General features: G+C 42.2%; 3 protein-coding genes across 6 annotated transcripts in view; all 3 read left to right on the forward strand.

Moving 5' to 3' along the window:
• LOC124131800 (xanthine dehydrogenase/oxidase-like) overlaps positions 1 to 2,405 on the forward strand; it is a 34,202-nt gene extending 31,797 nt beyond the window's left edge. For both annotated transcript variants that reach the window (XM_048403708.1, XM_048403709.1), the window contains exons 31-32: positions 513 to 680; positions 1,106 to 2,405. In XM_048403708.1, coding sequence (XP_048259665.1) covers positions 513 to 680; positions 1,106 to 1,156 — 219 coding nt within the window. In that variant the 3' untranslated portion in view covers positions 1,157 to 2,405. The remainder of the gene's footprint in view (positions 1 to 512; positions 681 to 1,105) is intronic.
• A 1,121-nt stretch (positions 2,406 to 3,526) lies between these two features.
• On the forward strand, positions 3,527 to 7,197 carry LOC125384322 (loricrin-like). The gene is made up of 2 exons (XM_048403300.1): positions 3,527 to 3,541; positions 3,993 to 7,197. Exons 1-2 carry the CDS (start codon positions 3,527 to 3,529, stop codon positions 6,390 to 6,392), a joined length of 2,415 nt encoding a protein of 804 aa, XP_048259257.1. The 3' UTR covers positions 6,393 to 7,197.
• A 9,237-nt stretch (positions 7,198 to 16,434) lies between these two features.
• LOC124131799 (xanthine dehydrogenase/oxidase-like) overlaps positions 16,435 to 23,887 on the forward strand; it is a 65,816-nt gene continuing 58,363 nt past the window's right edge. For all 3 annotated transcript variants that reach the window (XM_048403622.1, XM_048403621.1, XM_048403623.1), the window contains exon 1: positions 16,435 to 16,752. In XM_048403622.1, the coding sequence (XP_048259579.1) occupies positions 16,700 to 16,752 (53 nt within the window). In that variant the 5' untranslated portion in view covers positions 16,435 to 16,699. The remainder of the gene's footprint in view (positions 16,753 to 23,887) is intronic.

A 23,887-nucleotide genomic window follows, 5' to 3' on the forward strand; every position in this document is an offset into this window, starting at 1 on the left:
ACAGGATTATATGATAATATATTGCTTTGTGCATTAACATTATGCAATAAATCTATGTTTTGGATTATTTGTTTGTGGTTTAACGCCGCACTCAGCAATATGATGGCGGTCTGTAAATAATGAAATCTGGACCAGACAATCCAGTGATACGGAATTGGGATACGATGACATGCATCAACAAAGTCAGAGAGTCTGACCATCCGATCCCGTCAGTCGCCTCTCACGACAAGCATGCATACAGATTGCTGAAAACCAATTCTAATCCGAATCTTCACAGGGTCTATTTTCTAATAATCGGACGTCACAGTAAAATTCATGTAGATGTTCGCAACAACACAAGCATGTTTTTATCTACTGCGTATATGTAACTAGAACCAATATACCTGACATATCCAGTACCTAGTTGCAAAGATTACTGCCATGAAAACTTAACTATTGATAGTTCTCTGGAACATTTGCTCGGTCATGGTGCCAATAGGTTTGTGATCACTCAAATCGGAATACTTTTATAGGGCATCGGTGAACCTCCTCTGTTCCTGGCGTCGTCGGTGTTTTTTGCCGTCAAGGACGCCATCAAGTCGGCGCGAGAGGACGCAGGGGAGAGCCGTTGGTTCCGTTTGGACAGTCCGGCCACGCCCGAGAGGATCCGGATGGCATGCCAGGATCAGTTCACCAAACAGGTGAGACAAGTGAACTCTACACATTTATGCCTTTGTAGAGCAAATATTAATATATGAATATTAATACTAGCATTAGAGACACTCTGGTCCAGGGATCTACTTTTGTTTGTTTGTTTGTTTAATGCTGCACAATATTCCAGCTATATTACGGCGGCGCGTAAATAATCAAGTATCGAACAGATAATCCAGTGATTGATGTTATGAGCAAAGATCCACGCAGTCGGGGTACGATGACACGCAATCAGCAAAGTTAGCGAGTCTGGCCACCAGATCCCTTTGGTCGCCTCTTACGATCAGCAAGGTTGCTGGGGATCACTTCGTACCCGGAATCCCCACGGGGTCGAGGGATCACAGACATATGCAGGGCTGTATCGTGCCAGGACGCTCTTAGTATTATCCGAGTTTTACTCTCCCTTTCCTTCCAGTTTGCCCCTGCCGAGGAAGGGACGTTCAAACCATGGTACGTGGAGCTGTGAGGAACCAGGAACACCAGGACTCAACTATCATTAAATATATATGAATGCTGCATAGATGCGTAATAACACTGCACATTGGAGGTTTCGATAACAACCTACACGGAAAACAATGGCTTGGATGTTGATTTTACGCTATGTGTGTGAATGAGTATGGTTTTACGCCACTTTTAGCAACATTCCAGCAATATCACGGCGGGGGACACAAGAAATGGGCTTCACACATTGTACACAGGTCGGGAATCAAACCCGGGTCTTCGGCGTGACGAGCGAACGCTTTACCCACTTGACTACCCGACCGCCCCTTTGCCCTATGTAATCATGTTAATGTTTTGTGCGAGGACAAACACTGGTGGCTTAATGATGGCATAGCGAATATTAATATCAGTTATGTACGATGACTAATACGCATGGTTATGGGACTTATATATACACGATTATCAAAACATGGCTATAGTGAGTTGGTGAGCTTGGTTTTACGCCGCTTTTAGCAATATTCCAGCAATATCACGGCGGGGGACACCAGAAATGGGCTTCACACATTGTACCCATGTCGGGATTCGAACCCGGGTCTTCGGCGTGACGAGCAAACGCTTTAACCACTAGGCTACCCAGCCGCCCCAAACATGGCTACAACCCAATGAAACGTAACCTGGATACAAAAACAATAAATGTTCGGAGGTATCGAAAATAAACTTTCCCAATATCAATATTGTTAAATGCGTTTTTTGATTATGTGAGTGAATGTTGTGTACTGCCGCTGTCATCAATTGTTTACATGTGTCTCGGCGACTCGTGAATGGTCGTGTCAGGACCGAGCGCATCAGTACACGAAAACAGTGACCCACGCCATTGGGTACCAGGACATTCAACCTTGCAAGCGAAAGTGCCTGACAAACTGATCCCGAATAGCAAGAGAAATGAACATGACATTCGATGGCGAGAACGTACATGTACCTTTAACGTTAAACCTTAAAGGCTGGAGCTGCTGGAATATTGTTTGAAAAAAGGATATTTGACTGTTGCAAAGTTGAAGTCATCGCACTTTTCATACAGTTTTGTAGGCATTTTTTCATCACTTTGAATCTTTATGCATGATAGATCTGAGTATGAAACAAGTCCTGATATGCTTAGTTGAAACATGGGGCACGGGTGGCCCAGTCGTCTAAGGCGCCGCGATTCGCTGCGCAGTGTTGCGTCCCTTGGGCACACCAGAAACCTATGATTGTGGGCTCGAATCCCGGTTCGCCCCGATTATGTTTCTAGGTTTGTCAGCACCATACCCGTACTCGTGGGTTTCACCGAAGTGGTAAACGTCGGAGACCTGCATCACTTTGGGCTTTCCTCCCACATTTAGCTGACACGCCGTGATATAACTGGAATACTGTCAAAATCTCACTTACTCACTCACTTACATGTAGTTAACATACAACATTGCATGAGTGACTAGTGAAATTCCACACAAAATTGAAGATGTGCTCACTGGAAAAACAGGTTTGAATGGGGATTTATTTTTGCAGTAGGTGTTATCTTTCGACGGTCGGCCAAATAAGGCTGTAACGAACTATCTTGTTACAAAAAAGATTGTGTGTGTTAACCACATTATGTGCACGGAGCAACTAGACCTCATATATCGGATATACATTTAAAAGGAGCAGTTTCAAATTTCTATGTCGCCATGTTCAAGCCTTGGACTCCACAAATGTTTAACTGAGCGTGTCATGGACTCGGAAAATATAGTTAGAGCCAGGTACGTGAATACTTTTTATTATTATTTGCTGATATTATTATTAAGCTACATGTAATCAGATAGGCAAAACAGCAAAGACCGGCGGAATAAAAAACTCCTCTGCCATTGGTTGATAATTTGTAGGTTGTTGAACATCATTCACAATCTAAATGCCTGACTCACAAATCCACAAAGTATTTCGGATACTTTTCAAAAGCGTTTGGCTATTAAAGGGATAACGTTTGTGTGCTATATTCTACGTCCCTTGAATGCTGAATTGGTGTTGGGGGCCTAAAAGATAAAAAGGGGGAGAAAAAGGCAGCGTATTGTCCTCTCTGTGAAATAGCCTTTCGACAAAATGCAGCGCGGGTATTTTTATGAAACAGAGCATTCACACCTTTGTTTATGAGGACGGGATGACATATTTTCAATTATGCGAATGTTGATACGAAAACCTTCTTTGTTTGCTAGCGGAACGGCAATTGAAGATCGGTGGTATGTGAGAAACAATGTACAGGTAGATGGTGACCTACACAAGTTAAAGGGACGCGGTAGCCTAAATAATGTACATGGACATGGTGGCCTAAATAATGTACAATGACGTGGCAGCCTAGACAATCTACAGGGAAGTGGTAGCCGATAGAATGTACGGGGACTTGGTAACTTCGACAATGTACAGAGACGTGGGAGCTTAAATAATGTGCAGGGCGTGGTAGCCGGTGAAATTTACAGGGTGGGAGTAGCCGGTGCAATTTACAGGGTGGGAGTAGCCGATGAAATTTACAGGGACGTGGTAGCCAATACAATTTACAGGGACGTGGTAGCCAATACAATTTACAGGGACGTGGTAGCCAATACAATTTACAGGGACGTGGCAGCCGACACAGTTTACCGGGAGGTGGTAGCGGATACAGTTTACAGGGAGGTGATAGCGGATACAGTTTACAGGGAGGTGGTAGCGGATACAGTTTACAGGGAGGTGGTAGCGGATACAGTTTACAGGGAGGTGGTAGCGGATACAGTTTACAGGGAGGTGGTAGCCGATACAGTTTACAGGGAGGTGGTAGCCGATACAGTTTACAGGGAGGTGGTAGCCGATAAAGTTTACAGGGAGGTGGTAGCCGATACAGTTTACAGGGAGGTGGTAGCCGATACAATTTACAGGGAGGTGGTAGCGGATACAGTTTACAGGGAGGTGGTAGCGGATACAGTTTACAGGGAGGTGGTAGCGGATACAGTTTACAGGGAGGTGGTAGCAGATACAGTTTACAGGGAGGTGGTAGCGGATTCAGTTTACAGGGAGGTGGTAGCCGATACAGTTTACAGGGAGGTGGTAGCCGACACAGTTTACAGGGAGGTGGTAGTCAACACAGTTTACAGGAAGGTGGTAGCCGATACAGTTTACAGGGACGTGGTAGCGGATTCAGTTTACAGGGAGGTGGTAGCCGATACAGTTTACATGGAGGTGGTAGCCGATACAGTTTACAGGGAGGTGGTAGCGGATACAGTTTACAGGGAGGTGGTAGCCGATACAGTTTACAGGGAGGTGGTAGCCGATACAGTTTACAGGGAGGTGGTAGCGGATACAGTTTACAGGGAGGTGGTAGTCAACACAGTTTACAGGGAGGTGGTAGCCGATACAGTTTACAGGGAGGTGGTAGCCGATACAGTTTACAGGGAGGTGGTAGCGGATACAGTTTACAGGGAGGTGGTAGCGGATACAGTTTACAGGGAGGTGGTAGCGGATACAGTTTACAGGGAGGTGGTAACGGATTCAGTTTACAGGGAGGTGGTAGCGGATACAATGTACAGGGAGGTGGTAGCCGATACAGTTTACAGGGAGGTGGTAGCGGATTCAGTTTACAGGGAGGTGGTAGCGGATACAGTTTACAGGGAGGTGGTAGCCGATACAGTTTACAGGGAGGTGGTAGCCGATACAGTTTACAGGGAGGTGGTAGAGGATACAGTTTACAGGGAGGTGGTAGCGGATACAGTTTACAGGGAGGTGGTAGCGGATACAGTTTACAGGGAGGCGGTAGCCGATACAGTTTACAGGGAGGTGGTAGCGGATACAGTTTACAGGGAGGTGGAAGCGGATACAGTTTACAGGGAGGTGGTAGCCGATACAGTTTACAGGGAGGTGGTAGCGGATACAGTTTACAGGGAGGTGGTAGCAGATACAGTTTACAGGGAGGTGGTAGCGGATTCAGTTTACAGGGAGGTGGTAGCCGATACAGTTTACAGGGAGGTGGTAGCCGACACAGTTTACAGGGAGGTGGTAGTCAACACAGTTTACAGGAAGGTGGTAGCCGATACAGTTTACAGGGACGTGGTAGCGGATTCAGTTTACAGGGAGGTGGTAGCCGATACAGTTTACATGGAGGTGGTAGCCGATACAGTTTACAGGGAGGTGGTAGCGGATACAGTTTACAGGGAGGTGGTAGCCGATACAGTTTACAGGGAGGTGGTAGCGGATACAGTTTACAGGGAGGTGGTAGTCAACACAGTTTACAGGGAGGTGGTAGCCGATACAGTTTACAGGGAGGTGGTAGCCGATACAGTTTACAGGGAGGTGGTAGCGGATACAGTTTACAGGGAGGTGGTAGCGGATACAGTTTACAGGGAGGTGGTAGCGGATACAGTTTACAGGGAGGTGGTAACGGATTCAGTTTACAGGGAGGTGGTAGCGGATACAATGTACAGGGAGGTGGTAGCCGATACAGTTTACAGGGAGGTTGTAGCGGATTCAGTTTACAGGGAGGTGGTAGCGGATACAGTTTACAGGGAGGTGGTAGCCGATACAGTTTACAGGGAGGTGGTAGCCGATACAGTTTACAGGGAGGTGGTAGAGGATACAGTTTACAGGGAGGTGGTAGCGGATACAGTTTACAGGGAGGTGGTAGCGGATACAGTTTACAGGGAGGCGGTAGCCGATACAGTTTACAGGGAGGTGGTAGCGGATACAGTTTACAGGGAGGTGGAAGCGGATACAGTTTACAGGGACGTGGTAGCGGATACAGTTTACAGGGAGGTGGTAGCGGATACAGTTTACAGGGAGGTGGTAGCGGATACAGTTTACAGGGAGGTGGTAGAGGATACAGTTTACAGGGAGGTGGTAGCGGATACAGTTTACAGGGAGGTGGTAGCCGATACAGTTTACAGGGAGGTGGTAGCCGATACAGTTTACAGGGAGGTGGTAGCGGATACAGTTTACAGGGAGGTGGTAGCCGATACAGTTTACAGGGAGGTGGTAGCGGATACAGTTTACAGGGAGGTGGTAGCCGATACAGTTTACAGGGACGTGGTAGACGACACAGTTTACAGGGAGGTGGCAGCGGATACAGTTTACAGGGACGTGGTAGCCGACACAGTTTACAGGGAGGTGGCAGACGATACAGTTTACAGGGAGGTGGTAGCCGATACAATCCGTTATTAGTCACTGGTGTTTTTGGGGAATTCTTACTTCGAAAGTCTATTACTATTACTAGTTTTCTGCACAGTGATAATTAATAAGCTGTCTTTCCAATGTCTTGCTTATTGGTGTTTTCATTGAAAAGTAGTCTGCGGCATCATAAGCAACCCTCACTCTTGAGGACATATTTGCCACTGTTTGAGTTTAATTCACTGTAGTGTTTGTCTGTATTTCTATCAACCTGTATGTTTAATGGGCCGGTGTTGTGTGGGTAATCTTAAAAACACTATACACCTGGATATATGACAAAGGCACAGTCGTTTTTAGTGGGATTTCATATTTTAGAATTTCAATTGTAATTCTGAAGCTCATTCGTATAACTTAATTTAATGTGTCAAATGAAACAACCTGCTTAACTGACAATGTTAACTACATCCACTTCATTCATAGAGGAAGAGGAACACAGAGGTGTGAAATAGATCAACATACAAATCAGTCAAATTTTAATGATACATTATGATCAATATCTTTACCTTATTGAATTCTACACATATTGTACCTGCTACAAGCAATCATTTTCAGTCAAGATGATCATATGTTGATACATAAATATTTCGTCTCCAAAGGTCACTGTAAATGGTTTTCACGACATGTTGGAATTGCACATGGTCATCAACAGTAGATATGCATTGTCCTAGAGATGTATTCGAACAGAACCGATTTGGGATAAGAATTCAAGACCAGTGGATCAAAGATGAAAACTTGGCCTTGCAATGTAAATTTTGTTTAACGTCACACGCTAGTCTGTAGGGTGGGTGATTGAACTGTACAACCCAGACTTAGCCCCCAGTGACTATTTCCTGTTCCGGCAAATGAAGACGCTTCGAGGATGCCGAGGACATAAAGGCTGCCACAGAGGCGTGGTTAGAGGGCCAATCTGCGGATTTCTATAAAAGTGGTATTAAAAGCTTGAAGGACAAATGGAATAAGTGTATTGAGGTGAATGGAGATTATATTGAAAAATAAAACCGCAAAAGATATTCTACGACTTGGTCTTATATTGAAGCGGGGGCACGGGTGGCCCAGTCGTCTAAAGGCGCCGCGATTCGCTGTGCAGAGTTGCGTCCCTTGGGCACGCCAGAAACCTATGATTGTGGGTTCGAATCCCGGTTCGCCCTGATCATGTTTCTAGGTTTGTCAGCACCATACCCGTGCTCGTGGGTTTCACCGAAGTGGTAAACGTCGGAGACCTGCATCACTTCGGGCTTTCCTCCCACATTAAGCTGACACGCCGTGATATAACTGGATTACTGTTAAAAGCGGCGTTAAACCAAACTCACTCACTCACTCATTATATTGCAGCTGCAAAACGTATTGAACGCCCCTCGTAGCTGTTTTCAAGCTCCATGGTGGCGTGTACATACATGGAATCAAATCTTTAATTTGAGCGGTGTCCCAATCCATGGAGGTATGACACACGGTGTACCACGTCACTGAGTCTGATCACGAGATGCATTTAGTCGAGGCTTACAAGACGCGTTGGTGTCACTGCCCGGGAACACAACACCTGTCCAAAAAAGAACACAAGACCAAATACACGTACTATACTACAACATATTCAGTTTTATCTCTTAAATATCGGTTGAGTGTGAACGGATAATACCACGTATAATCTTGATCCCACCTGGCAGGTCCCAGTGCCAACATAGAGACGTGTAACATTGTATCTTATTTGTGTAAGTCAAAAGGACAACGACATTTCCACAAAAACAACACTGTTTTCTTATCTGATAATCACGGTGCATTAGCCTCTCGCTCATTCAAAATACATAATTTGAGGTAATAGAATTGGTTATATCAAGTATGTTACATTACGAATGTTGAATGTCCCTTCATTTCAGCAGTGTTGCTCTTGCTGTGTAGAAACTCCTGAATGAATATAGCACACGTGTGTCGTGTAAATACATATCAGGGTATTTGCATTTCTTGCTAAATAATAGGTTGATCTTATCTCAGGATCGGACAAAGCCTTATAGTCAAAATGTGAACATCCTTGGGTCATACGATGAGGTCAACATGCTGGACATAAAGTACATCCGATATAAAATGTTATTTCACTCGACTAAAATATCGACCGATTTTATATCGCTTGATAGAGATTATAATGTTATTAACAGATAAGAAATTTCATGTAAAGAATAAATATTTATATCTATATTTATCATCGATATTTTCCTAGATGAGCGAGAAAATAAAACATAATACGAAGAACATTCTCTGGATTTTTCGATGAATCAAATATCATTGTTGATGTAGAACAAATATCATTTTTGGAGTAATTTATGATTACGTCATTGCTATCATCATCCATTCGTGTATTACGTCTATGCTGTTCTCACCAGTTATAAATTGTCTTTTATCAGTCTAAAGTAAGCATGAATATGTCAATTTGTAATAACTTTGGAACGTACAAGTTGCTTTTGTCATCATATCCATGTTATTTTTACTTCTACTTTAAGGCGTAAGACAAACGTGATCTTATTGTAACATTAAGAAGCACTTGCGGCCTTTGAATGATCCAGTGTCTAACGAGCATGTGTGTCGTATTCTGTACACAAAATATGTTACTGTGTGCCTTTAACTTCCTTAAACACCATACCATTGGACACGTAATGGGATTTACCCCGATCAAATTACGGGGTGCAAATATATTTCCTGTAGAGTTATCAGTATCTATTTGATACTTAGCATGTACATCAACCAGTTTGTATAGCACAAGCTGCTGTTTGACATCATATCCACATTATTCTTACTTCTACTTTAAGGACTATTTAGCTTAAGACAAAAGTGATTTCATCATTACACGTAGAAGCACGTGACCAGAATGAGTGTTGAATTATCCAAATACCTCATACAAGACATCACAGTGTGCCTATAACTAACATAAACACCACAGCATTGGACAACGAGGAGAAATATATTTCCTGGTTACATGGTGTAACACTATTTGACATGGGCATTTCGTGAGCCCTAACAACTGCACTGAATAGTCGTGCAACTGCACTGTATAATTGACCAACTCAGCCGAATAATAATTGGTCAGCTGACGTACGTATATAAGCAGACAAATTGCTGACATAACAAATGTCAAGTACTTATATAAACAGCAGAATTGCTGACATAGCGACTGTCAAGTAAATCAGAACTGACTAGCTCAGCAGAATGATGATCGGTCCGCTGCCTTCGAAAACAGGCAGGTTATGTTAACAAGGGAGAACCGGCAAACCATCGGAGGAGCGCAGTCGCAGTAGTAGAGAGGAAAACTAGGGACAAGGAGAGACGAGCACTGACCAGCCAGTCCAGCCCTCAGCTGCCCAAGTGTCAACGTGACTTCGTCGTCTTCCTATGTTCGACTCTTTAACTATTGATCGTCCGGTTCGGTAGTTCTACTGTGTTAACAAAGAAACCATTCTTTGCCACCACAACGGCTTGTCGTTCTTAGTGCATGGAGGTGTTACAATGAGAATCTGAACTATTTTCATGTTCTGTTGACCCGATTATTTGCATATTATCAACCCAACATATACACACGCGCTGGGAAAGGTACCATATATAATAACATCAATGCCATGTTCGAATAAACTATATAAAAAATAATTCATATACATTAAAAAACCCACTAACAACTGGTTCAACAAGTTTTTTTTTATACAATTCGTAAAATTAAACGACAAATCCTCTTCCTCAATCATAAGAGTCCAGAAAGGTTTCATCAGCCCCAATTGAGACATGTCTAATGTAAAAATATTCGTTTTTTTCCGTTAGTTTGTAAAGAATGGACAAATAAATACGTGGTCATACTGATCCTCGAAGTCGTGGCCACATGAACAGGGCGCTTCAGGATGCATAATGTCTGAGGGGGTTGGGTTGGGGGGGTTTGGTTGGGGTGGGTGGGTGGCAGCCCGCACACCCCACGTCACCAACCACATACGCCTTCTTTAAATCTATAAGTTTATACACAAACATACCAGAAGATCTGAGCCTAGGCCAAAATCACCCCAAGGTTATATGAACCTAAGCTCAGATCATTCCACCAAGGGTGGAGGAGTTGGGGCAAGTACACCGGTGTGGACACAACACATTCCTTTACGGATTCCGGGTCAGAATTGGTCATCGGCACACCATGCTTGTAGGTAGAACCGGCTTAACTGGGGAATGGGTTTGTTTACTTGCTATTGTTTGGCCGTAGGTGTAGATCAAAAATCGTCGTGAGATGGCGGACTGAGTGAGTCGGGTTTAACGCCTCCATGAACAGTAAGTTATACCACTGCCTGTCAGTGATAAGCTTCAGTGTCCGAGGAAAGTCAGACGTGATGCTTGCCACTTTGGTGAAACATGTGAGCGTGAGTTTGATGCTGACAATTCAGAAACATAATCAGAGCGAATCTGGGATTCGAATATATAAAAGCGACAAAACCCTTTCCATATTCTTAAGAAATCTCTGCCGAAAACAGCATTGAATGTACCATTCCGACTATATCATGAGCTGTTTATAATCGCTATGAAACAGTGGTGATACAAAGTGTTCGCGAAAAGGTGAGCGTATCCAATAGAAATCTCTTCATAAAGCAGAGTCGATTAATTATTCCGACTATATCATGAGCATGTGTTTATGAATCTCTATCAAATAGTAATGATACTAGGTGTTCGCGAAAAGGTGATCGTATCCTGCCCCACCTGTGGCACCTGTCACAAACACATGCAAAGGCAAGTCAATTGTTCACCTGAAAAAAAACCCGGGAACATATGGTACAAGTCCAAAAAGGGAATTGCATCGGACATCATTTCTGTCACACATGCCTCAAATTTGAACACGTCCTCAACATGGCTACCATAAAAAGAAATTCTGGCGGAAATTCTGTGAGGTACATCCTGGGCCCTGGCACATGCAGTCCTTGCAAATGATGTAGAGGCAGATCATATGACTGTCCTCTATAAAGACTGCATGTGTTAGGAACCCAGCACACACCATGCCGGACCACAAAGCCATGTAACATGTCATTTTGTTATAATTACAGGTATGTTGAATGAGTTGCGTGAGTGCTCTTTTTAATCTTTTTTTTATATCTAAATTGAAATAGGTTAATTCTTCATGTGTGAATTATATTAGTCCAGATAACTGTTTAATTATTGAAATGAATATCAATAATATAGTAGATGACTGTTTCATTATTGAAATGAATATCAATAATATAGTAGATAACTGTTTTATTATTGAAATAAATATCAATAATATAGTAGTTAAAAACAACTACATGATCAGTGTGAGGACACACCATGCCGGACCACCAAGCCATGGAACATGTCATTTTGTTATAATTACAGGACTCTTCATCATAAATAAAACATCAGCCCAGAGCACGAACTTTGCTGTTCCTGTGACATGTACATGTCCCAGGTGTCCTATTCATTCTTCTTTTTCTTCGTGACATGGACACCAGAACTCCGAATGCACACGTACTACCCCCACGCACTTTCAAATGTACCCAAAGCTGACAAGAGGGGTGCGTGCACTGGGCCCAGGCCACAAACACATTAGATGCACATCCTCGGAGTTCCTTGGGTTGTTCCCCGTAATTGCCTTGCCCCCATCGATTACACTGATCACTTTCCTTTTCTTTGTCGGCTGTGATTTCTTCATTAGAACATTATTCCTCGGAGTTCCTTGGGTTGTTCCCCGTAATTGCCTTGCCCCCATCGATTGCACTGATCACTTTCCTTTTCTTTGTCGGCTGTGATTTCTTCATTAGAACATTATTCCTCGGAGTTCCTTGGGTCGTTCCCCGTAATTGCCTTGCCCCCATCGATTGCACTGATGACTTTCCTTTTCTTTGTCGGCTGTGATTTCTTCATTAGAACATTATTCCTCGGAGTTCCTTGGGTCGTTCCCCGTAATTGCCTTGCCCCCATCGATTGCACTGATGACTTTCCTTTTCTTTGTCGGCTGTGATTTCTTCATTAGAACATTATTCCTCGGAGGTCCTTGGGTCGTTCCCCGTAATTGCCTTGCCCCCATCGATTGCACTGATCACTTTCCTTTTCTTTGTCGGCTGTGATTTCTTCATTAGAACATTATTCCTCGGAGTTCCTTGGGTCGTTCCCCGTAATTGCCTTGCCCCCATCGATTGCACTGATGACTTTCCTTTTCTTTGTCGGCTGTGATTTCTTCATTAGAACATTATTCCTCGGAGTTCCTTGGGTTGTTCCCCGTAATTGCCTTGCCGCCATCGATTGCACTGATGACTTTCCTTTTCTTTTTCGGCTGTGATTTCTTCATTAGAACATTATTCCTCGGAGGTCCTTGGGTCGTTCCCCGTAATTGCCTTGCCCCCATCGATTGCACTGATGACTTTCCTTTTCTTTGTCGGCTGTGATTTCTTCATTAGAACATTATTCCTCGGAGTTCCTTGGGTTGTTCCCCGTAATTGCCTTGCCCCCATCGATTGCACTGATGACTTTCCTTTTCTTTTTCGGCTGTGATTTCTTCATTAGAACATTATTCCTCGGAGTTCCTTGGGTCGTTCCCCGTAATTGCCTTGCCCCCATCGATTGCACTGATGACTTTCCTTTTCTTTGTCGGCTGTGATTTCTTCATTAGAACATTATTCCTCGGAGGTCCTTGGGTTGTTCCCCGTAATTGCCTTGCCCCCATCGATTACACTGATCACTTTCCTTTTCTTTGTCGGCTGTGATTTCTTCATTAGAACATTATTCCTCGGAGTTCCTTGGGTCGTTCCCCGTAATTGCCTTGCCCCCATCGATTGCACTGATCACTTTCCTTTTCTTTGTCCGCTGTGATTTCTTCATTAGAACATTATTCCTCGGAGTTCCTTGGGTCGTTCCCCGTAATTGCCTTGCCCCCATCGATTGCACTGATGACTTTCCTTTTCTTTTTCGGCTGTGATTTCTTCATTAGAACATTATTCCTCGGAGTTCCTTGGGTCGTTCCCCGTAATTGCCTTGCCCCCATCGATTGCACTGATGACTTTCCTTTTCTTTGTCGGCTGTGATTTCTTCATTAGAACATTATTCCTCGGAGGTCCTTGGGTCGTTCCCCGTAATTGCCTTGCCCCCATCGATTGCACTGATGACTTTCCTTTTCTTTGTCGGCTGTGATTTCTTCATTAGAACATTATTCCTCGGAGTTCCTTGGGTTGTTCCCCGTAATTGCCTTGCCGCCATCGATTGCACTGATGACTTTCCTTTTCTTTGTCGGCTGTGATTTCTTCATTAGAACATTATTCCTCGGAGGTCCTTGGGTCGTTCCCCGTAATTGCCTTGCCCCCATCGATTGCACTGATGACTTTCCTTTTCTTTTTCGGCTGTGATTTCTTCATTAGAACATTATTCCTCGGAGTTCCTTGGGTTGTTCCCCGTAATTGCCTTGCCCCCATCGATTGCACTGATGACTTTCCTTTTCTTTTTCGGCTGTGATTTCTTCATTAGAACATTATTCCTCGGAGTTCCTTGGGTCGTTCCCCGTAATTGCCTTGCCCCCATCGATTGCACTGATCACTTTCCTTTTCTTTGTCGGCTGTGATTTCTTCATTAGAACATTATTCCTCGGAGTTCCTTGGGTTGTTCTCCGTAATTGCCTTGCCCCCATCGATTGCACTGATCACTTTCCTTTTCTTTGTCGGCTGTGATTTCTTCATTAGAACATTATTCCTCGGAGGTCCTTGGGTCGTTCCCCGTAATTGCCTTGCCCCCATCGATTGCACTGATGACTTTCCTTTTCTTTGTCGGCTGTGATTTCTTCATTAGAACATTATGTTGTCTACTGAAAATGCCATACTGTGTTCCTGCATAACTGAATGTTCTGTACAGTCCTGCTGCCCTTCTTCTACCTCCATCTCGGCTCTTAAAAATTGACGATTGCTCCTCTTGAAAAACAGCTGGAGGGGCAAAGTTAATTCGGGTCATAGCAGCCAGCGTGTCAAAAGGATAAATGCCAGAGGCGGGGTGATTCGCTGGAGTCAATGATAATGAACAGGCTTGACGGGCGAAATGACACACTGAATCTCTGCTTACAGAGCCTGTAGCATCGTCTCGCATGAACTTGTGTTTAAGGTTGTTGTAAACCCTGCAAAAACGGACCGAAAATTCCGCACCAGGTTGCAAGACGTGGGATGTATGTGCTGGCAAAATAAACAGAATGATGTTATGTTCACGGGCTGAGTTTAACAATGGAAGAGATACATGGGGCTTATGTCCATCATAAAGAATGAGAGTGGGACGGTCAGTAGACGCGGCGACAGCGTGTTTCAGATAGTGGTGCTCCGAGCAAAAGCGAAAAACTTCGGAATTCGACCATCCGGCATCAGAAACTGTTCATGTCGGTCCAGGTGAGGAGAAAGATAGTGCAGCCTTCATCACCGACATTCCATGAAGTACCGATTAATAAGCCATATCTCAGGTCTCCGAAGAAGATTGGCGGTATTTCCCTTGGTCAGTCGGTTGACCATTCGTCAATATCTGTAAAATAAACTTACATTTAGGATTTCTTTTTAAATCACGCATTTCTAATGTCACAAAAATAAGAAATGGCCCAGCCAACTTTTGACATGAAAAAAATTGCGAGCGGCATCTCGTGACTTTTTTTTATTGTGTTAACATGCAGACTAAAGGTTCCATTGGAAAAAATACATTTTTTCAGGATAGTGAGTGAGTGAGTGTGGTTTTACGCCGTTTTAAGCAATATTCCAGCGATATCACGGCGGGGGTCACCAGAAATGGGCTTCACACATTGTACCCATGTCGGGAATCGAACCCGGGTCTTCGCTTTAAACACTAGGCTACCCGACCGCCCCTTTTTTTTCAGGATAGAAATTTGGGCATAAGTGTATACACGTGTAAATGGTTATCTCTACCATGCTTGTATCTGCTTACATACATCACTCCATATTGTCAGTCTTAGCTATAAAAGAAGTTCTCTCGGTTGTCACTGAATAGGTTTTCAGCAAACCATGCTTGCCGTAAAAGGCGACTATGCTTGAATAAAGTAATGTAATATATGATATCAAAGTGTTCATTTTGTATTAAGTTTATTAAAGTATAGATTGTGTAGGCTTTCCGAAGATATTAACCATCATATTTAAGTCTAACATCTCCATGTCAACTGTTCAACTTTTATGTTTTATCATTAGTTAAGATAGATTAAATGTAGTTGCTGTGTCCTTCATGTTGTAAGCCTTAACAAACCCAAGCCATGACGCGCTCAACTGATTGGCCAAGCTAACCCTCAAAGTTGACCCTTTGTCTCACTGCATGTTCTCAGTCTGCACACATTTCTTACAGACATGTTAACAAGTGAAATCATCTAAAATCAGGTTAGTTTAATATGTTTGTGCATATTTGTATTGTGTGTTATAATTGCAGTTAAATGTTGCAGTATATTAAACCTATAATACTAAACTTAACTAAACGTGTTTAATATTATCATATTTTCATTTACAATCTATTTAAGTAAATGTGGTAAACGAGACTTATAAATTGTAAGCTTTGGTAATTACTAATATATCACTTTTTTGTCTCTTTATTCTTGTATGTATGAGGAAGAGTATGTGTTGTTTTATGTGTAATAGGCGCCCTCTGGCGGGCTGCCCAGTGACAGGATTGTAATCGGAGAGTACTAAGTTCGAACCCTGTTCATATAATTTCGGACTTTGCGTTGTGTTCTACTGTGATCAGTCATGAACAGTGTACTCTCTCGAGGTTCTATGGTTGGTCAGGTTCTCAACTTTGCTAAAACAAAACTAAGACAAAATCATAAATTAAATGATTTATTAAACTTAACAAAATGTACAAATTAACAGTAAATCAGAAAAATACAAAAAGAAAGCACTCACACACAGTTAAACTTTTACTATTAGCCTAAATGTCTTTATCGTTAACTGCCTAATTTACTGCCTATTTTCTCCTACACCCCCACACAACTATTCCAATAACTATACTAAATAAATACCTTACAAAACCTACATTTTAACTTATTTCTTACTCTCCAATCTATCTAAATCCTTATTTCTACATGTTTTTCCTACAACTACTTTTCCCCCACCCGACTACCACATAAACTAAACCTACACCTAAAACTAGTCGTAAAGAAAACCTTATTGCCTAGAGGGATGTTCCCCCGTAGTGGGTGTTGTGGACTTACTTGTCGGGATACCCGAAACTTCAGACGACTAATCCCGGTCGTATCAGGCTTTTATACTCACGGAGCTAACCATATTCATAGGTCACGGGTCATACAATCTTCTAAGCTTCTCATTGGTCAAATGATAATTCCTAACAAAGCGTGCTCGGCGACACCTATAGAACCGGAAACACGCTACGGCAGGAAGACATGCGGACCTCGCAACCGTTACAGGGAATTCCAATGGAATTTTACTGCCAAACGTGAGTAATAAATAGATTAATTGACTACAAGATAACGACTTCCACCAGCCCTGCTGAAGCACTACAAAGCCCTATAATTTACAACCCTTACCGTACATGAAAATTAAACTTGCCGCCATACTACCCGATAAATTACGATCTATTTTTAGCCCAACTACCACATATGGAATAGGCTATGTTTTAAATGCTTTTGTGATCAGTTCTGTATAATATACAGTCTGTACTATACGGGATCCGGAGAAATATTTTAACGTGTATGTAAATAGTTGTATTAGTCATTGTTATCAAAGTATATGTTTTAATAAGATATTCGGAATTTATAAGTTGCGGCGCTAGTCGGGAAGACACCTCAGTTTCACCCACAGGGTAGGCACATAATAACTTGTATAGTGAGTTTCTATATTTGTGTAACACATACGTGTGTCACACCCATAAAGTCATATATATAGACCGGCAGCCCGGAGCACTTTGGTCAAACGAACAAGGTACCAATATCCGAACACAGGAACATTTACTGTGTAACCCAACATATTTATATATGGATGTCTGGATATGGATGGATATAATATATTAAATTATTCTATTTGGTCCTTACATCAGTTAGCAGATTGCTGTACAGTATAACAACTTATATATGAATAAGATGTGTTTGTAATGTAAAACGGTTTGTAATACTGTGATGTTGATGACTGCATTATGTATATTGTTAATATTACTTATCATTCCTTTAATATGTTTCAGGGTGTAGATACTAAACTAGTGTCCAAAAGAAACGATACCAACTTATTTTCAAATCTGTTTTTTACTCAGTGAATTGTCAAGTATGAAAACATGCCAATTCGTATTGCACATCCCAAACACAGCATAGTCGATAAAAAATACCGGGAACACGTGATCACTTCCGCGAAAAAACGTAAATTTCGTGAAAGTGACATTTCCCTCTCTAGCATGTTCTGCACGTGCAGAAAAACTGTATAAAATGGCTGATCAGACACGTTGATATCACAGCAACAAAAAGAACACAAGATATGACACGTTTGACAGCCATCGAGAGAGAGAGAGAGCCGTTTGAATGGTCCAACAAGGAGCGTCACACGTCGACGTCGCCAGAAGGTTGGGCTGCGCACGCATCACTATCACCAGGTTGATGCAGCGGTTACGTCAGACAGGTCAGACGTCAGACAGGCCCAGGAGTGGAAGACCACGAGTAACCACGCCCCGTGAAGATCGTTACATCCGGGTATTACACCTGAGGAACCGCACCGTAACAGCGACGTCCACGGCGGCTACAACACTAGGACACAGGATCAGTCGACAAACCGTCTACAGGAGACTACGGCAGTATGGTATCCGGCCACGTCATCCCTACCGCGGACCGCTCCTGACGCCTCGACACCGGAACAACAGACTGATCTGGGCCAGGCGGGACTGGGCACGTGTTATGTTCTCTGATGAGAGCAGATTCCTCATCTTCAGAAACGATGGACGGCAGCTTGTATACCGACGATTTGGTGAACGTTTGGCGCCTAACTGTATCCAACAGGTCCGGCCGTTTGGAGGTGGAGGGTTAATGGTTTGGGGTGGCATATGTGGTGACGTCAAAACGATGCTTGTCGTAATTCGTGGAAACCTGAATTCACAGCGTTATCTTGATGACATCCTACGGCCTGTTGTGGTGCCCTTTATTCAGCAACAGCCTCGTGAACTCCTTTTCCAACATGACAATGCAAGGCCACACACAGCAAGATTGACACAGAACTTCCTTGCCAACGCCAACGTACAGGTTTTGCCATGGCCCGAATGTTCACCGGACATGAATCCCATCGAGCACTTATGGGACCACATCGATCGGCAAATCCGACGTCGCCGTGTGCCTCCAGTCAACGTCCAGGACTTGGAACGATGTCTCCTCGAGGAATGGCAACGCATCACTTCCAACGTCATCAGACGTTTGACGTCATCAGTCCGTAGGCGTGTTCTGGCATGTATTGATGCTCAGGGTGGACATACCCGCTACTGACTTGACTTTGAGACGTGTGGTGTGACATTTCCCGTTGTTTCTGTGATCAGTGCTCTAACGAAATGTTCATTTTTCGACCCCACCCATCTTTAAAGGCTTGTCATATTGGTTGTACAGATTTTATTGAAATGAAATTTTTGTACAGATGTTGTGAAAGGATTTCTCAAAAGCATAACACCAATCCTAAACTTCTGCACTGTTTAGTTTTTCTTTTATGTCGTTGCAAACAGGTGGTATCGTTTCTTTTGGACACTAGTTTAGATAGATATATAAATGACAAATCCATTGGCGGAATAAACGTCTCTCACCCGTAGCGTGTGTTTGCCTATCGTTCATTCACTGCCCTGCTACACTTATATGATAAATATTTAAAAGACATTGCCAAGTCTGTGCGTATTTAGCTACAGAAACAGTGTTACTTTCACAAGGAAAAATTCCAATATATACAAAATATACAATTTGTATATATGGTATATCCAAAAATATACAATTTTGTATATATGGTATATCCAAAAATAGAGAGCAATGTCCTATCGATGCCAACCACCTTCAATAAACTATTGCTGACTTCTTGAACAGAGCCTGTGCCACTGTATAGGATACCAAGACCCTGATTAACTCCATGCAGACGCCAATCTAAATGTGTTGAAATAGCAATTTCACCATACATATGATCATATGCCCGCTGATTGTATTGACAATTTGATGGATTCCATCCTGTGGTAATCTGCAAGGATACGTCTAATCTGCGTATAATTTAATAAGGATTTTTTAACCGATTCAACATATTGTTGATGTGAAAATCGTCATTATCAATAAATAGGACAAACTGAATAGGTTATTACAGACAGGTGTTCAAAAGTCAAAATGGTCATGGATACTCGTTATATGTTTTATGTCATGTTCATGTCATCATTTATTTCAATTAGGCAGGCACATTCTTGGTATTAATAATCGTGTATATGCTCATACAGTTTTTATTTTCACATTGTCAATTAAAATTGAAGGAACATTATCACGGCCCCAAACGCGAACGTTCACTTCTTCCTCAAGTCTGTAGACACATTCTGGTTCCACTAGACGGTTACTGTAAAATAACTTGGTTTATCAGGGTTGTGTTATGTACTCCAAGTTGTGGGGAAAACTGATGAAACATATGGCTGACATAATGAAAGCTTGCTGATCCTTTGTTTCTCGTTGTACTAATGACTATGATTCACTGATTGTGGCCAAATGGTAACAGCAGCCTCTGTCCCGCTCAGAGACAAACATCAACACATGGAGGTCAGGAAGTTATGTAACCGTCAAGGCAATGAGAGACATGTGGTGGAAGGAATAGCCTTGCTGTGGACTTATTGACCTCATGATCAGTCTGACCAGAATAATTGGAGCGCCATTTTATCTCATTTTGCTGTTAACATTCTGTTTAAATATGTTTATCCTATGAAGTAAGACGACTACGTCACTATAATTTACAAGCTTCGGGTAATCGGGCCACAATAGATAGATCTCATGTGTTAACAATGAAGACCATACACAAGGAGACAGTCCTTGGTTAAAGAATAACACCCGCTGCAAACACTTTGACGTGCAACTTGTGTGCAGATGTTTCTACCAATACATATTCGTGTAACACGCATTTAAGAAACAAAATCATATCTGGAAGATTATTTCGGTATGAACTGCATGTCACCATGATACATGTCAACGAACAATCGTCAAGTTATATGTGTGCATAAAGTTAAACTGAAGCAATTTGAAATAATACCACAAGTAGTATAGGTAATGGGGGTTCTGCCGCAACTCCACTGGAGCCAGATTTATATACCTATACCACCACTACAGGGGGATTTTTTTATGTGTAAACGCTGATGCTATTCAACGATCATCATGAGATTAAGCTAAACTGACTCTAGCTCACCACCACCTGGAGTCAATAAATGCTTCTATGATATAAATTTATTATAGGTAATGGTGATTCTGCTGAAACTCCACTACTGGAGCCGGATTTATATACCTATACTGCTACTACAGATGGAATTTTTAATGCAAAAATGATGATGCGATTCAACGATAGTCATGAGATTAAACTAAATTGTAATGAAAATATTCTCTATTATTTTTACTAATACGTATACCATTATTTTTAACAAAGTGATATTCAACATTTTTACTAAGTTCTTCGTTCATTTTACTAGGAGACCAGACTATATACTCTTCTTGGAAATGGGAAAGAAACAATTGATGACCGTATTTGGTTGGTTTGACATCACTGATATAATATATACCTTGTGGTAATTCTCTCCATTTGATGATTTGTCCCTGAGCATAAATGTTTCGAGTTCTTCCTTTGTTGGTTTGTAATTCTCCATTATTATATACATATGTAATAGGCCGTGGGCTAGGTATGACCCACGAGCACCCCCCACACATCCAAACCCCACTTAATTTTTTTAAAGCCCATAAACATACTAAACATGATTTTGAATGTTAACAAGAAAAAAGTTGGGACGAACTTGTTATTACAGCCTTTCATAGTATGGTACCCTATATCGCGTTTTCGCCCGGTTTTGCCGTATATCACTTTGGGGTATGATTACGTTTTGGGTTGTCATCTCACTAGTGATCCACTGATCGTCAAGTGTGATATACCACTGGAATCCATATATAAATACCTCTCCAATGAGGTATCAATAATTGGTATTGAGCGAATATGGACCAACCCATGGTAAATCGAACGTCATACATCCCGACGAAACTAAATTCTTCTCGCAGAAACCTTTAATCCGGTATATGTTCTAGGTACGTGTGCCTGATTCCACTATAGTCTTCTAACACATGTTCCAGTACATCTCTTGAAGTACTTACTTAACATGTGATGTTACCAGGTGAAAATCTTTTGCACAATTTGGAACAAATTTACTCTTATAATGTCAGAGTAGGATACCTAATATTGCATTCTCGGCTTAGCTACATCGGAACAACGCTTGTATGTATTCTCAGGATTTGGCTTGTCATCTTGTGTGTTATTCACCGACCTTGATGTATTATATGCTATAGGAAACCATATATAAACACCATAATTTGATGTAGGCTGATTATTGATCTACTTTTAGACAATCGTATAGAATACTTCTTGACAAATCTGATGTCACTCACTTTTGTATGCATATAAGAGGTTCACAGCATAATGCTCGAGTCGATTTCAGAATTTTGAATGAAATGGACCTATGTGTAACATATTCAAGATGGCAACCATAAAGCTGTGCAAAGAAACTGATCATAATGTAAATGTTATTTATTTCAGCAAATATACAAATCAATTTCTTGGACGCAGGCTTGATATTTTGACAAATTTTGCCATTTCAAGTTGAGTTTCAGATGTTTTAGTACAGCTACTAGTTAAGGTGAATTTGCTGGGGGCACCAACGAAGGTAAAAGACGAATTCACTTACTAACATTTAATTCATACATCACTTAGCTTCTTAAGTTTCCAGTTTACAGAAAATGTCCAAATGCGAATCGTCCAAGTCGTATATGAATGGCTTGAAATGAACAGGGACCATGCATTCACAGAAATAAATAATATTCCAATTACAAACTGAAGATTCTCTTACAGAATACCCAAGTTAATATATAGGGAAATGTCCCACCTTGTAACAATGTCATCACCATGATTATGTGTCTTTTGAGGTTGAACTGTTGTGACTGAGACCAAAATCTTATACAACCGGGAACAACTCGAAGACAGCTTTGACATCTCAACCAAAACGGAAACGTATCCCCAGTGATCCAGAGCCAGTGTGCATCATACGTGTACCTGGCTTGAAGTATGGCCCACTACAACATCTGAGCAAAGCCAAAGATCCTGATGAGAAGATGGAAAAGCTGAAGGAGCGATCAAAAAGCGCAGAAGGATGGCAGAACCTCCAGAAACGCCAAATCAAATGAAGTGTCATGTACAAGCTTGCCGGCAGTTTTGGGAGAAACCCATGGCTATCACAGAGAATATTATCAGCGTTTTACAATGAACCTTGTCCATTTAAAACAACCTGAAATTGAATCTTAGGAACTAGCTTGCCGCCCAATTCGGCGTCCATCCTATGAGCCCATCATCTTCCAACCTAACTGCATCTTTTGTACTTCGTATTCATGAAAACATTTAAGTCAAAAGGAAGCTGGACAACAGAAGGGCTCACAAACTTCAGTCGGGATGGATGGCAGCATGTCATTGAAGTAGCTCAACGTCAAAACGATGAGCCTCTCCTGCTGCGGATCAGAGGGAAGGAACTATTTGCCTGTGAAGCAAATTATCACAAGTCGTGCCAAACTGGTTACTTACAGATTCCTGAGAAATTTCGGAGCTCTCAACTGTAGGAACACCTTAGACAGCATCAAATAGAAGAGGCACACACGAAAGCAATGATATCAGTGTCGGAAGTTATCAACAGCAAGAAACTGAAAGAGAAGACTACTGGAGAACCAAGTTAAAGAAGAAAAGTACAAGCGTGTCAGTCGAACCTAATTGGTAGGCGTTTCTCACAGCTGAGTCAACATTAATCTGTTGTACACGATGAATGATTGGAAATGTTCCATGTGACAATTTTCTTCTTTAACTTGGTACTCCTGTAGTCTGGGTTTGGGTGTGCAGTGTCCTGAAGACTATCGGTATGCACCTTCAGTAGAACTTCTTCTCTTTCAGTATCTTGCTGTTGATAACTTCCGACGATTGAGAGCTCCGCCATTTCTCAGGAATCTGTATGTCACCAGTTCGGCACGACTTCTGATATTTTGCTTCACAGGTAAATAGATCCTTCCCTCTGATCCGCAGCAGGAGAGGCTCATCGTTTTGACGTTGAGCTACTTCAATGACATGCTGCCATCCATCCCGACTGAAGTTTGTGAGCCCTTCTGTTGTCCAGCTTCCTTTTGACTTGAATTTCTTTTATGAATACGAAGTGCAAAAGATGCAGTTAGGTTGGAAGATGATGGGCTCATAGGATGGACGCTGAATTGGGCGGCAAGCTAGTTCCTAAGATTCAATTTCAGGTTGTTACAAACTGTCAAGGTTCATTATAAAACGCTGATAATATTCTCTGTGATAGCCATGGGTTT

Source organism: Haliotis rufescens, unplaced genomic scaffold (genome assembly GCF_023055435.1).
Source record: "Haliotis rufescens isolate VD_foot unplaced genomic scaffold, xgHalRufe1.0.p SCAF_3, whole genome shotgun sequence".
NCBI classification, from domain to species: Eukaryota; Metazoa; Mollusca; class Gastropoda; order Lepetellida; family Haliotidae; genus Haliotis; species Haliotis rufescens.